The sequence below is a fragment of the Nipponia nippon genome, unplaced genomic scaffold (assembly GCF_047370975.1).
Source record: "Nipponia nippon isolate SJK-2023a ecotype South Korea unplaced genomic scaffold, ASM4737097v1 scaffold_6, whole genome shotgun sequence".
Taxonomy (NCBI): domain Eukaryota; kingdom Metazoa; phylum Chordata; class Aves; order Pelecaniformes; family Threskiornithidae; genus Nipponia; species Nipponia nippon.
The window spans coordinates 60,396,220-60,409,420 of NW_028262380.1; the positions used below are offsets into that span (position 1 = coordinate 60,396,220).

The window sequence follows — 13,201 nt, forward strand, 5'->3', positions numbered from 1 at the left end:
GCTTTCCTGGCCGGGGACGAGCTTTCCTCTCAAGCTTGCCCGCCCTGCGAAGTCGCGGCTTCCCCGGCTCGGGCTGCGGGGGAAGTTTTCGGGACCGTGACCCGCGGCGGCCGCGGGGAGCAGTGGGGCGCAGCGGGCTCCCCGGGGCCCGAGCGACGCCTCGCAGGGGCAGCGCTGCCGCCCGCTCTCCCCGCGGGCCCGGGGGGTTTCCCGCAGGGCGGCCATTTTAGGAGCGGTCCCCGCTGCGCCCCGGGGCACCCTGAGGCGCGGCGGGCGCCGTCCCCCGCGCGGGATGGCGGCGGCGGCGACGGCGGCGGGTCCGCCCCGTCGGGGGCGTCTCCGCGGCGGCGCGGGGCCACCTCCCCCATCCCCGCCCCCCGGCTCCCCAGTCGCGTCGGCGGCTGGACGGGAGCGGAGCGGAGGCGAGCCGCGCTGCCAGCCCGCCCCGTCCCGTCCTGAGCCGACCCGAGCGGGCAGCGCCCGGGGGCAGCCGCCGCCCCATGCGCTGAGGGGCGGCGGGATGGGGCCGCGGGGCGCCGGCGGCTGGGCCGGCCGCGCCGGGGCGCCGGCTCCCGGTTGGACGTGCCTCCTGCCGCTGCTGCTGTGCGCCGCGCTCCGGAGCCTGCTGGCCAGCCCCGGCAGCGAGGGTGAGCGGGGACGGGGCGGCCGGGCCGTCGGGGCAGCGCCGGCCGAGGAGGGGGGCTGCCCGGCGGTGCGCGGCTTCGGGCTCACCTGGCTCAATTGTGGAACACTTCGGGGGAGGCGAAGGGGGGCTCTGCCCGCGGGGAGGCGGCCGCCGCGCCGCGGGAAGCGGGCGGCGCTGGCCGGCGGGGCTGGGGGCGTCCCGGGGAAGGGAGGCGGCAGCGGCCGCTGCGCGCCCCCGGGTGAGGAGCGGGGAGGCAGCGCTGCCTGGGGCGCGGGCGGGTTTGCACAGACGCCTTGGCAGGGGCGCGTTTCGCAGTGTGGTTTCTTTTTGGGTGGTGGGGGGGTGGTGTTGCATAGGTGGGTTCGCACGGCTGTGTTTCCTAGCGGTTTGCAGCGGGGGAGTTGCACAGGTGCATTCGCGCGGGTGGGTTTGCAGGGCTGTAACCGCAGGGCTTTGCACGGGGCGGGGGTGCGGCGGGCGGAGCGGGGCCGGGGCTCGGGGGGCCGGGGAGGGCTCCCGGTGAGGAGCCCTGCAAGCGCTGGCCGCAGTGCGCTTACTTTGTGGCTTAAAATAGCCTTAAAAAGGAGGGGAAGCCGCGGAGGTGCCGGTATTTAACGCGCAACGCAGCGGAGCGCCGCCGCTGGGGACCGATTATTTTTTTATACGTTTAATCTCTGTGAGGCCAATAGCCAAAACCATGTGTCCAGGCTTCTTGTCTAGCAGGGTACTTCCAGGCTTTCAAACCGGACTGTTTTGGTTTTTTCTCTATACGTGGTGTGGGCACTGCTTGGGGCATTTTATTATTATTTTTGGACCCGCGGGCAGGCTGTAATGTGAAAGCAATGGGAGGAGAAGTTCAGCATCTGAAGGGGATGCCGGCTGCTCGTAGCAGGCTGGTTTCGTGATGCACTGTAATTATTTGTGAAACTCCTTTGGAGGGAGGAGGGATGCAGGGGTTGGTGAAGGAAAACCGTACCAGAATTTCAAAGATGTGGCCTGAGGTAACCAGCTAGCTGTAATTTATTTTGGAGAGCGAGAATAATGTGAATCGCAGTTTTCTTAAAAAAAAAAAAAAAAAAAGTGCAGAGGAAGGGGAAAATGCTGCTCCTCTGTGTGTGAAGATACCCGGTGCTCAGGAAGTGCGCTGGTTTGGGGGATGATGGAAATGGCTTTGGCTTTGCCTGGGTAAGATAACGGTGGGCCCAATCCTTCTGCCCCCACGCGGCTTGAGATGATTTCACCCGTGGGAGCGATGCTGGGGAGGCAGCGCGGCTGCTTCCGAAGGGCTCTCCCGGTTGCTCCTCCGCCGCTCGGGCGGCACGCCGTCCTGCCCTCCGGTCTGCCCTCACGCTTTGCCGAGAGACCGGCAGGTGCTCCGAGCCCCGTCTTGGTCATCCTTCCCAGTCCTGGGCAAATCTGGGTGGTACTGATGGAGTCAACGGGACCGTTCGCCGAGCGTAGAGGTGCCTCTGCACGAACAGGCAGCTGCAGAATAGGACTTTTACACGATAGGAAACAGCACTGGAAAGAATTAATGAAGCTGCCTAGCAAACGGGTTTAGTGTCATCTTTACGGGGAGGTTGCAGGGGAATATTACAGCAGTGATCAGCAGCGTGAGCGCTTGCTTCAGGGTCTCTGCCCCCCTACTTTTCCGAGCGCTGCTCTGTAACTCTTGGCTCTTCAGTAAATGGGAAGCTAAGAGACGGCTGGTAGGAGGGGTCTGGCTGCGGACCTGAACTTGTTCAATAACTGCTGTCCTTTGCTGCTAGGAGATTTATTTGTAAACAAGCATTATTTGACAAGTGCTTCTCACAGCATGTCTCCTTTGCCAATTACTACTGAACAGCTCCGCTTCTGGGAACGGCTCGCCCTGCAGTACGTGAAGCCTAATGCGTGAGAAACCTCAGACGCCGAAGTCCGCCTGCCTAGCCGTATGCCGCTGACACTTGTCACCGGGTTGGGTTTGAAAAGTTCAGTTTGGCTGCTTCTGGGCTCTGATGAGAGAGATCCTCCCCTGGGGTTAGTTGTCATATTCAGCTGGTTGGGAACTCTACGTTTGCTCGGATGGAGGTAGCCATCTTAGACCCGTGAATATTTTCAAAAGTTGGTGGTGTTGGTTTTTCTGGGTTTTGTTTTTTATTATCCCTCATCCTACTCAGCATGATTAAACAGCTAGCCGATACCCTGTGCTGTGTAGGTATGTAACATGTATGTAGTTGCACAGAGGATGACAAATTCTCATGATTACTTTTTTCTTTAACCCTGCATCACATTTTTTTTTTTCTCTAAATCTTCCTGTAATACACAGTGACTTTGTAGGGTAAGATATATGCGGTTAACAATTCACAGTGCATGATTTTGTTTTACCCTCTAGTGGAAGGACACTTAGGGGAAAATGCTTTTAAAATCTAGGTTAAGATTTAGAGGAAAAAGAAATAATTTCAGTGTTTGGGTTCCTTAGCATGGAAATAGCTTTTTGCAAGGGCAGCTGAGTTTCAGACGCTCCTGCTGTTTTTATGGGAAAGTATCAAGTGCCCAGCCTGTATCATAAACCTGGTCACCTTCATAGATATCTCCAGTTATGGATTGAAGGATATATATTGGGAAAACTGAATTAATTTTTTTTCCCAGATTTTCCTATAATAAGGAAATAAAACAGATTTTGATTTCAATCACCTTTTCTCAGTTTGTATACTAAAAGCAAAACATGTAGTGAAGGATGAAGGCTCAGTGCCGTCTCATGCATTTTCAAGTATTGTTTAGCCATTATTTTTGACTCTTTAGCAGAGTTCATTGATTAGAATCAGAGATTTCCTTCTTCCCTTTGACTATTTTTACAAATTTGGAAATTAGTCACAATGAAAGTATTCCAAAGAGTACACCAAAAGTATTACACAATTTTGAAGTGCTGGTACTTCAGAAGTACATTATGACTTTAAAATGCATTCCCTATGGTAACAGGGTGTGAGAGGCAGCCCTGCAGTATGCAACTGGGCTTCTTGCACCTCCTTTAGTTTAAAAATGTGTGTGTGTGTGTGTGTGTTAAATCTTTCTGTTGTAAGGACTAGGGTTTGGGGAGTGGCTTATATAAATTATGTATGTAAAACACAGAATGAACGAAGGAATTGTTCAAAGACCTCCCCTCCGCCCTAAACTTTATGATTTGTTACGCATCGCCTGTGGATTTGGATTGGTTTGCAGATCTCATTTGGCCGTCACCCAGATGACCTTAAAAAGTGTCATGCGGGCAAATTAAAAGAAGGGAGTATGTTAGATCTGATTGCTTGTAACAAAGTAACTCCGCAACATACTTGCATGATTGTCATAAAATACAAAGTATATTTCATTCTAGGGCTTCTCAGCAGAGGCAAGTGCTGATGAGTCGGTGCTGTAACAATGAAATATATTGTTAAGCAAATCAAAAGAAATACAGTTTGAAATAATGGCATTGACTTTAAATAGACAAAGGTGAGAAAGACAAAATGAGTCTTTGTAATGTGTTGTATTTGTTTTAAGACTAGAAGGATGCTCTTTAGTTACAAGCTCCTGTGTTTGGTCCTCTTCCTTTTAATTATTCCAGGGTTTCTTGAAGCTCACTTTATCTTAATGTATCATTTTTAATTTGAATGAATAAATGAGTACAATTAAAGGGGTGGGTCTGGTGCAGGCAAAAATAAAGGAAGGTTGTAATTTGCAGATTATTCACGCCAGAGCCTGGAATGAGCCTACCTGTTCTCAGTGTGTTGACTTGTGTGTGGGTTGTTTCATACTGACATGTAATTTCTGTGTCATGGCACACTGGATAAATGCATATTTAGGTATAACATCACAATATTTATCTTTAATCAGTGAATGAAGTCTTTTTCAAGGATGTTTTTGTGTATTTAGTAGACGCAGGTGTGAAAATAGTCTTAATTTTCATATCAGTGTATTCAAATTAGTCGAATGATTTGGGTAAAAATACATGATCAGAATATTTTGCTTATTAGGTTGCACTTAGTAGCTTGCCTTTGTATGTCATGCACTCACACAGCTATTGCATTTTGTGTAATTCTGTAGGTATTAAGTACTGCTAGCACGCATATACCTTGTGTATGCAGAATAGGTAAGTTTGGACACATTTCAGTCTGCTCACAGTGCTTTGTAAGGAGGCTTTGAGGAGGTATCTGTTCTTAATTCGTGTATTGGAATGGTTCCCTGTGTGCTTTCCGTGATAGCAGAGCGTAGCATCAGTGCCGTGTGTTTATTTTACTCACAGGAGTAATCCCATTAACTTTTAAATTTACTGTGGTGGAATTACTGGTATGAGGAAGGACAGCTCATGCCTAATGGTCTTTTTGGGATCAGTCTGATGTGTGATGTATGGCTTTTCAAGAGGTTTAGAATGACTCAATCATGGCTTTAAAATGGAAACTACTATCCTTTTGACAGTAAAACAACATTTGAAACGCAGCAGTTTTAAGTATATGACTAAAAGCATTGCTGCCTAATGACACATGTTTTAAAAAGGGGAAATAAACAATAGCAAAGATTGACTCCAAGATAGTACCTGTTTCCTTTCGAAGCTTATCTTAAAAATTGCAATAAATAGTGGAAAACAGGCAAACTGTCTTAAACGGAAGGACTGACAGACTGTCTGCTTATAGTCTTGTAAATGTTGACACCATAATTTGATGTATAAAGCAGCTATTTGCACATCAATTTACAGATGGGTAAATTGGCGGGTACCCTGGGAGAAAGGGAAGACTTAGTGGGCTTGTCTGACAGCTTCTTCCCCCTCCACTGTTAACTCTCCCACCGTTACCTAACTTTTTAGCTCCAGTGTACGGTCATCCACCTCCATGTCTGCTGTTCTCTTGCTGTTAACTAAGAAAACAAAATCTCACCTGCAAAGAAATTTTTATTCTTTGCACTGAAATACAAAGTGTTTTGCAGTGGGCTCTGGTGGGGAGGAAGGTGGGAGCAGGATTTCGTAAAATCTGGCAGAAACTGCAAAGCCAGGACAGTTTATTTTGTGGTGCCTTGCTCTCTGATCTCTCCGGTTTTACGCTTTATTGTTCCAAGGATTTCTGTGCTGCTTCTGCAGGAATGCTCGTTTCCAGCACGCGCTGAGTGAGCGCAAAGCCTTTGACCTGGGAAAGTCCAGCTGAGATTGCTCAGCTGAGTGATGGTGTTGGATGCTGTTGGCTTTTGTCCGGCTATCAGCTGGAATAGGGTTCTTGAGCAGAAGTGGGGCTGTTGGATCCTCCCAGTCTTTCTAACTTGGAGCTACGTTTTTAGTGGTCCGTTCCTGTACGTGTGCAGGTATGTATAGTCTAGAATAGACACGAGCTTTAAACATTGCTCAGAGAAGTGAGACCCTGCCGCAAAATAAAAAGAAAAGAAACTTTCTTGGCAATTTTTTTTTTTTAATATTCTCACTTCCTCTTTAAGAAATAAATCTAAATCTGTACATGGTTCAAAGGCAAAACGAGATGTAAAAAACCCCAAACACACATAGATGGGTCACTTTGCACTGAATTTCTTTGTTATTAAGTGCTCACTTCTATGGAGGAAAGAATATTCAGTGCAGCTCTTCAGCAGATACTCAGCCTACTATCCACTGAAAAGGTGTTTTTTTGTTTTTTTGTTTTTTTTTTTTTTTTAAATCTTGTGCTTAGAATAAAACATCTAAACACAGAATTGAAATAACTATCATGAGTGTACCTTTCTCGCTGACCATAAGTGCTGGTGAGAGATGGAGTTGAGCTAGGTATTTTTCTTTACTCAGAACGTTGCAGAAATACTGTGTTAATGATTGGATTGGAATGAACAATTTTTTTTATAACTTACTCTTTACTAGACTCATTTTCTTTGATCCCTGCTGTAAAATTGCTGCATATTTTAAAAGCTAGTAGAGAGTCCTTTTTTCCTTCAAAAATATATTTTGTTCCGAAGATGTCGCTGTTTTTTGGTATAGGCAGAATGGAGAGATGGATTGTCCTCTGTTCACATTGTGCCTGTCCCTTGTTCTGCTCTGCGACCGGCTGGACATTGAGGTGACAGGTTTTACTGAGGTGAAAGTGTGTGCTGCCCCAGCTGCTTTCACAGCTAGCTGTATTGGCAAACTTGAGCCCTGGCCTTCAGTAGCTTAGGTCTCTCTCCGGATTTGTTGCCCTTTTAGTTGTCTCTTTGACTTATATCTCTTCCAGTCTCAGTTTTGGTATTTGCTGTGGCTTTGGTCAGTGCAGTATCTGAGCCTCTCTGAAGGTTTAAAGTGCTTCTCCTCTTGGAGGTAGAAAGCAATTATCCGTGTCTTCTGCAAGGAAGCTAGTCGGGAGATGTAAGCACTGCGATTTGCAGCACTTCTGGGTTTGGGAGGTGGGAGGTGATGGGAGGCTGTTTGCAGAGGTCCAGTGGCACGTTGCCTGCTGCGGACAAGGGTGCTGGGAGTGTTCAGTGCATGCTGTCCCAGTCTCACTGGGGTGTCGGTGGTGGGAAACACCTTCCTTTTCTCTCCTCCTTCCCTGGTATTTGATTGTGCAGGAGGTATGCAAGGAGGACTTTGACCAGGTAGAGCTGCCCAGTTGACCACTAGCTGGAAGGATGAGAGATGCTTCCTGGAGAAGGTGATGTATCAGGGAATACCTGCATGAGCTGGTCTGGCAGCCCTGAGGGAGAAGGTGACTCCTGCCCCTCGTCTTCCCCTGGCAAGCTCCTGAGCATCAGCAGGGGATCAAACTGTGCCTTGGGGGGTGCACATGGAGAGGAAGCAGTTTCCTGCAGAAGTCGAGAGCTTCTAGGTTTAGGTTGCTGTGTAGCAGGTATTGAGGCTGTAGGAGAGAGGGCAGGACCCTGGGCTTGCAGGCTTTCATACCAGCTACTTCATTTTGGTGCAGGGGGCAGTACTGAAGTGTGTTCCCAAGGTGTTAACTCCTGGGTTCTCCAACCTGGATCATTTAATGTTAGAAAGAGGTCAGAACAACCAGTTTGAACTTTGTAATTCTCTGAGGGGACAGAGAAACACCTGGGAGGAAATTAATTATTCAGCATCAGTAATGTGCATTTCATGATGTTTCTGGGTAGACTTGTATTTTTTTTTAACTGTTTTGCATGTCCCAAACCAGTGAAACTACTTGGGGAAACTATCTGCATACTTGCCTTTGTAAGTTAATTTCTCAAAAAAACCCCAGTCATTTTGGTCTATCCATCTTTGCTTTACTAATGTTCGCGTGCAGTTTCTTCCTAAAATGCGTTGGCCATGTGCTGTTCCCACTAGCAACCTCTACCCTCTTCCCTCAACAGAAATAGAAGGGATAAACTGTCAACCCCCCTGAAAAGCCAATAGATCATCTTAAACATTTTTTTGCTCCTGAATGCTATCTAAGCATTATGTCAGTTCCTTTTTTTTTCTACTTGAGTGAACTTGGTGGCAGCAGAGTAGTCATTATTGTCGACAGGAAGGCTTTATTGGCACTGGACAGTGAGGTCTTGCGAGTCCACTGGTAGTGAAAGCTGACAGCCTTGACAGCTCTGGATGTTTCTGTGCCGAGTTTCTTTCCTTTTGTTGAGTTTAGTTATATGCATAACAGAATTTGTCCGAGTCTTCTAGGATACCTTTTAGGAACAGAGACCGTATTGCTTTTAGTTGGTAATGTTCTGATTTAGGGAAGAAGGTGAGATTTCATCTCAGCACTGCCAGCAGGTGTTTTGATTGCATTGGGAAGCTGTTAGGATTTTAGGGCTTGACTTTATGTGAGTGCTTAATAAGGTGCTTGCTTTATGTAGGGTCTTGAAGAAACTGGCTGCTTCCTTCAACCATTTGCAGATCGTCTGCAGGCAGCACTGGTATTTTTTTTCTCCATGCAGGCTGGTTGTCTGGTTGCTGGTTGCAGGTGCTGGTTGTATCTTGCCTTCAGTGGAAGCTTCTTTTTCATTCTTAATGGCAGGGTGATACTTGCCCACGTGGTTTCCCCAAAAGATTTGTGCTGTAGCCTGCTCAGAGGTCCGCTATTGTGTTGGTACAGTGTTGTTTCCAGTGGATCTTATGAGTGGGGCTGGAAGCATTTTGCTGACTTCCTTCACAGTGAATAATTCCTTTTCAATTAAACAGTGATTTTGGTGGGAATGGGAGTGTTTGCCATATAAAAAAAAAGCAAACCATACCGGAGTTTTTAAGTTTCCAGGCACTTTGGTGTCAAGCTCATAATGTCCTGACCAGTTCTGCGTTTAAGTTACGTATGGTGGGAAGAACAAATGACTGCCTCTTGTCTTGAGTGCAGGTCCTTGTAAGGAAAAAATCTGCAGTTTCCTATTTGTTTTAGTGGGTCCGGTTATCGAAGTGAGCTTTTGGTCCCACTCCCTGGAGCTATGGCCGGTGCTGTGTCTGCTGGGAAAAAATGCAGCCAACCCGAAGAACTTTGTCAAAGGGTAACATCACACCCCTCGTAAACAGTGTGTTCAAACAAATTACAGACATAATGCAAAAATTACTGGGTAAAATTCTCTGGCTGATGTTATGATTGCAGTTGTCCATCTGGCCTTAAAAACCTATGAATCTGTGATGCAGATTCTAGCATTTTGGCTCTTGCTATAAAAGGGAATCATGAGAAAACTTAGAGCAGAATGAAGCCAACGTAATAAAATATAAATCTGCAGTTAATATTAGTTTGCGAGTTCATTAAGTAGTGTGTATTTTCTTCCTCCAGTGGGCTATAAATAATAGGTACTGCTACAGCTTGCACTCTGCTGTAGCTGCTTTCCACTGATAGAAATGTTTCTGAGGTTCTTGCCTGCGTGTGTTTTGTCCCAACTCAATGTAGTTAATTAATACAAAACATCTGCTCCCTGATGACTTTGATTTCTTTCAAGAGTTTATTTTTTAATTTGTTTTTGCTTTCTTGGATTATTTTTGACTGTCGCTTGTTGGAGTGCCTTGGATTTATACTTTTTGAAGAAATACTTGGCACAACAGGGAAAACAGTTGGAAAATGAATGGCAACAATACTGCAATAAAACCAGTGAAGATTTATGAAGCAGGAAAACTGACTCATGATGATGAAGAGTCCTCTGCAGTCAGTGTGTCTTGGTAGTGCTGTGAACTCCAGGAGTGCAGGAGGAAGGATGGGGAGGTATGCAGAGTAAGGAGAAACCAGCTCCGTTACTGATGATGTCTTTGGCAGCTATACCCCCTGCCTTGGGAAAGAGGAGGAGAGCAGAGGTGTGAAGCTTGATGGAAAGCCTGTGATGCTATTCAGGAGACCTCCCAATGAGGGTTCAGTGAAAGCGCTGCTCTTGCATCTTGTCGTGCACCTTGAACCCCATCCAGCAGAGCATTTCACGTCATGCTTAATTGGCAGTGTGTGAGTATTCCTATGAGAGGTTTCTCACAAGTATTTTAAATGTAGTTGCTCCCGCAAGCTATGAGTGTTGGGTCAGAGCTGGGGCTACCTTGATGTAGCTCTGACCTTTCCGTGGGTGGCTATGTCCTGCAGACTGCTGCGCAAAGTGGGCCAGGAGCTGCAGGAGGATGTAGGAGCACTTGATTCACACCTTTTTTTCATACGGGAGTTCAGATTCAGGTTACCTAAGACAATGTTCAGATTCCTGTTCAATTCATAACAAATGTATTAAAGTGGAGTTTTGCTTCAGTTGTTTAGAACAAAACATTTTGATTCAAACGTTATTGTTTAAAAATGTGCTACTTCAGAAATCATGTGGTGTTTTGAAATATTTATGCAGACTTTAAGAAAGTTTCTTTACTCCTGTTTGTAATGGAGACTGTAGTTATAGGGTATTGATTTGGTTAAAGAGGATGTTCTGTTCTTCCTGCTTTAGATGTGTTTTGGTGAAATAAAAAAAAGATTCTTATGGCTTTACAGTTTCGTGGCATAAACTCCATCAGCTTTTGCTATCATGATGATTTTTCTAGAGGGATTTGTCATGATAAACTTGGGTAGAGCATGCCCTGTGGTAAGCCTCAGCTTGCAAATGGTGCTGCTGAAGTGCAGGACTAGTCCAGTGTTTAAGGATTTATTGGAAATCAGCTCAAACACCACGGCAACCCAGAAGAGTTCAGTCTTTCCTATGCCTGCAGTGACTTTTGCCTGGTGTGAGCCATGGAGGTTTTTCTGGAAGATCCTTAGATGCTGAAATAGCAGGAGGACCTGTGGCTGGTAGGATCAAAAGTGCTCAATGTTTTAGCCTGTTGGTGGGGTGGTTTTTTTGGTTTTTTTCCAGCTTTTTTTCTAATTTGAAACTGGAGTGATGAAAATGAAGCTGTTCCAGCTGATCCTGCTTCAGACCAGAGCCAGAGGAGCCATCTCACTTCAGTGGTGCAACCAAAAAAATCCATGGATCAGGGGCTTCTGCTTCAGGCATTGTACCATCATGACAGACCTGTCCTGCTTTTGCCTGGGCAAGCTAATGCTGCCACATGGCACTGTTTTAGGTGGCTGTGTCATATGGGGCGCTCTGCTGTGTGGGCAGCAATATTGGTTTAGGTCAACATTGAATGCCATCAGCCCTGGCATTCCTTGTGCTTCCTTCTAGCCACAATCCCTGTGTAGCCATAGTGAAGCTGCTAAATGCTGGCTGTATGAATGTGATGGGTACATTTGAGTAAAAAGCTGTATCCAGTCTCCCTGTCAGAGATTCCTGAGTGAAAAAACACTATTAATTCATCAGCTAGAGTTCAGGGCAAAGGTTTAGATCACTTTTGGTTTTATTCTAACTTGATTGCTCACCCGTAGTAACTAGCCTGTCTGAGAACAAGAGTGTATGCAAATTCCCCAGGCTATTATTCTGTATTAAAAAAGGGAAAAAAAAAAAGGCTATGGTATGACTTTAGACTTAATCATCATTTATCCTACCCTGAAGGCATGGAAGTTAATGATGATATAGATCTGTGCGGTTTTGTGTTCCCCTTGACTGAGCATTAGAAATAATTATGGCTTGTGGGATGGATGCACTGATGGTGGAAATGAGCAGAAAACATTTTTGAATGTGCGTATGTGCCTCTTCCAAGTTTGCTGGCAAAGATACAGGTGCTAAGAGTGTGCTTACGGACTCTGAGGTTTCTAGCTTGTTTGTTGAGACATAGCTAGCTGGTGCTGAGGAGAAAGGAAGTGGGAATAAATGAGTTGTTATTTTGGAGGCTTTTAAGGTTGTGGGCCAAGCAGAGATGCTAGCGATTTCTGGAGAGATTTTTTCAGTGGGGTAAGCTCTCCTGCATCCCAGGGGCTGCGGAGTACAGTTCTGGGCTATGCCTGTGGGGTATCTACAGCACTGGGGCTGGTCCAGGAGTCCCAAGCTATGCAGGAGTTGGCACTAGACCTCCTGAAGCTGTAAGCACCATAGTTGGAGTTTTTCCTGAATTTTACCTCCTTCAGTGACCTGAGTGTTTGGGTTGGTTCTTAGACAGCTATGGCCAAATGCATGCTGATGGTCATCACAGGTTGGATGGGGAGGAACTGGTTCTGCTGCTCTGGAAAAGACCTCTGGTCTCTTTCTCTGTCTTGCTGTGGGTCGAACCAGAGACAGTTTCAGGGTTTTTTATTAAGGTGCAAAACAGCTTAATCTCTTCCCAGGTAGCCATGTGGTGAGTTATGGAAGCATCTGTTTGGGGTGGTGGCAGCCCTTCTCTAAAGTCTCTGCTAAAATGGTTTCCTCTGTGTTGCAGGTACGTACATTACTTGCTGTTTGCCCACTGTTTCTTCCCCAACCTGTTCAATCTGCAGTTTTTTGATGAAGGCCATTTCAGCAAAAATAATGTTCCCGCCAGGCTGGAAGGTGGTGGGAAGAGAGGTGGTGCTGAGCCCGTAGGGACTTGTGTAGTGGGACTGTGTGCTGGTGGCCTCTCCAGCAGTGTGGGATGGGAAGGCTGCCTGAGAGAGTGCCCCAGAAGTGTTGGTAGCACTGTCACCCTGTGTGGGGAGCTCCTGCAGCTGGGTGATCAGAGGAGTTACCCCCTTGGGGAGGGGATGTCGGGGCTCTGGCCTGGTTTGAGGCTGAATTGGGGTTGGGACCTGGCAATGATGCAAGTGAAGGACAGATCTACTGGAAATGGCTGGGTAGGGTGGTGATGGGGAAGATGCAGATACCTTGTATCTAGATGGAGCCCTGGTAATTTGTGTTTATACCAGAATTTTGGGGATTCTCAAAGCAAAACATTTTGTTCCATTTAGACTTAGTACTGGCTAAATATATTCCTCAGAGAAGATCGATGTAGTGCAGTATTTTAGAAGATACACTGTGAAAGCAGTCCTGAGCAGAAGCCCGCGGGGCAGCCGGAGAGTCTGCTGTGCCTTAGCAGCTCCTCAGAGCTGTCTGAGCTGTGCTGGGAGCCCTTCTGCTCTCCAGAGCAGCCCAGGCACAGGGGGAGCTTAAAGTCACTTGTGGCTTTTGCCTTCCTGGCATGTGAATTTTGGGTTACTGTGGAGCGCCTGTCAAAAGGTGTATCCTGTCCTCTCCTATTTATTTTGCTCTATGCAGAATTCTACTAAAGTAAGGGAGGAATATGAGTCTCTTCTAAGTGGAGATTTAGCATTCAGCTCTGATGGCTGACTCACCGGTAGG

The 13,201-nt window shown here is 47.0% G+C and overlaps 1 protein-coding gene across 13 annotated transcripts in view; it reads left to right on the forward strand.

The window, feature by feature from the left end:
- Window positions 1–435: 435 nt before the first annotated feature.
- EPHA5 (EPH receptor A5) overlaps window positions 436–13,201 on the forward strand; it is a 198,401-nt gene continuing 185,635 nt past the window's right edge. For 6 of the 13 annotated variants that reach the window (XM_087735570.1, XM_087735571.1, XM_087735581.1 and 3 more), the window contains exon 1: window positions 438–647. In XM_087735570.1, coding sequence (XP_087591696.1) covers window positions 521–647 — 127 coding nt within the window. In that variant the 5' untranslated portion in view covers window positions 438–520. Of the gene's footprint in view, window positions 648–2,625; window positions 2,666–13,201 lie in introns of those variants that run through there. The other 7 variants (XM_087735579.1, XM_087735580.1, XM_087735574.1 and 4 more) reach the window with 5 other exon arrangements.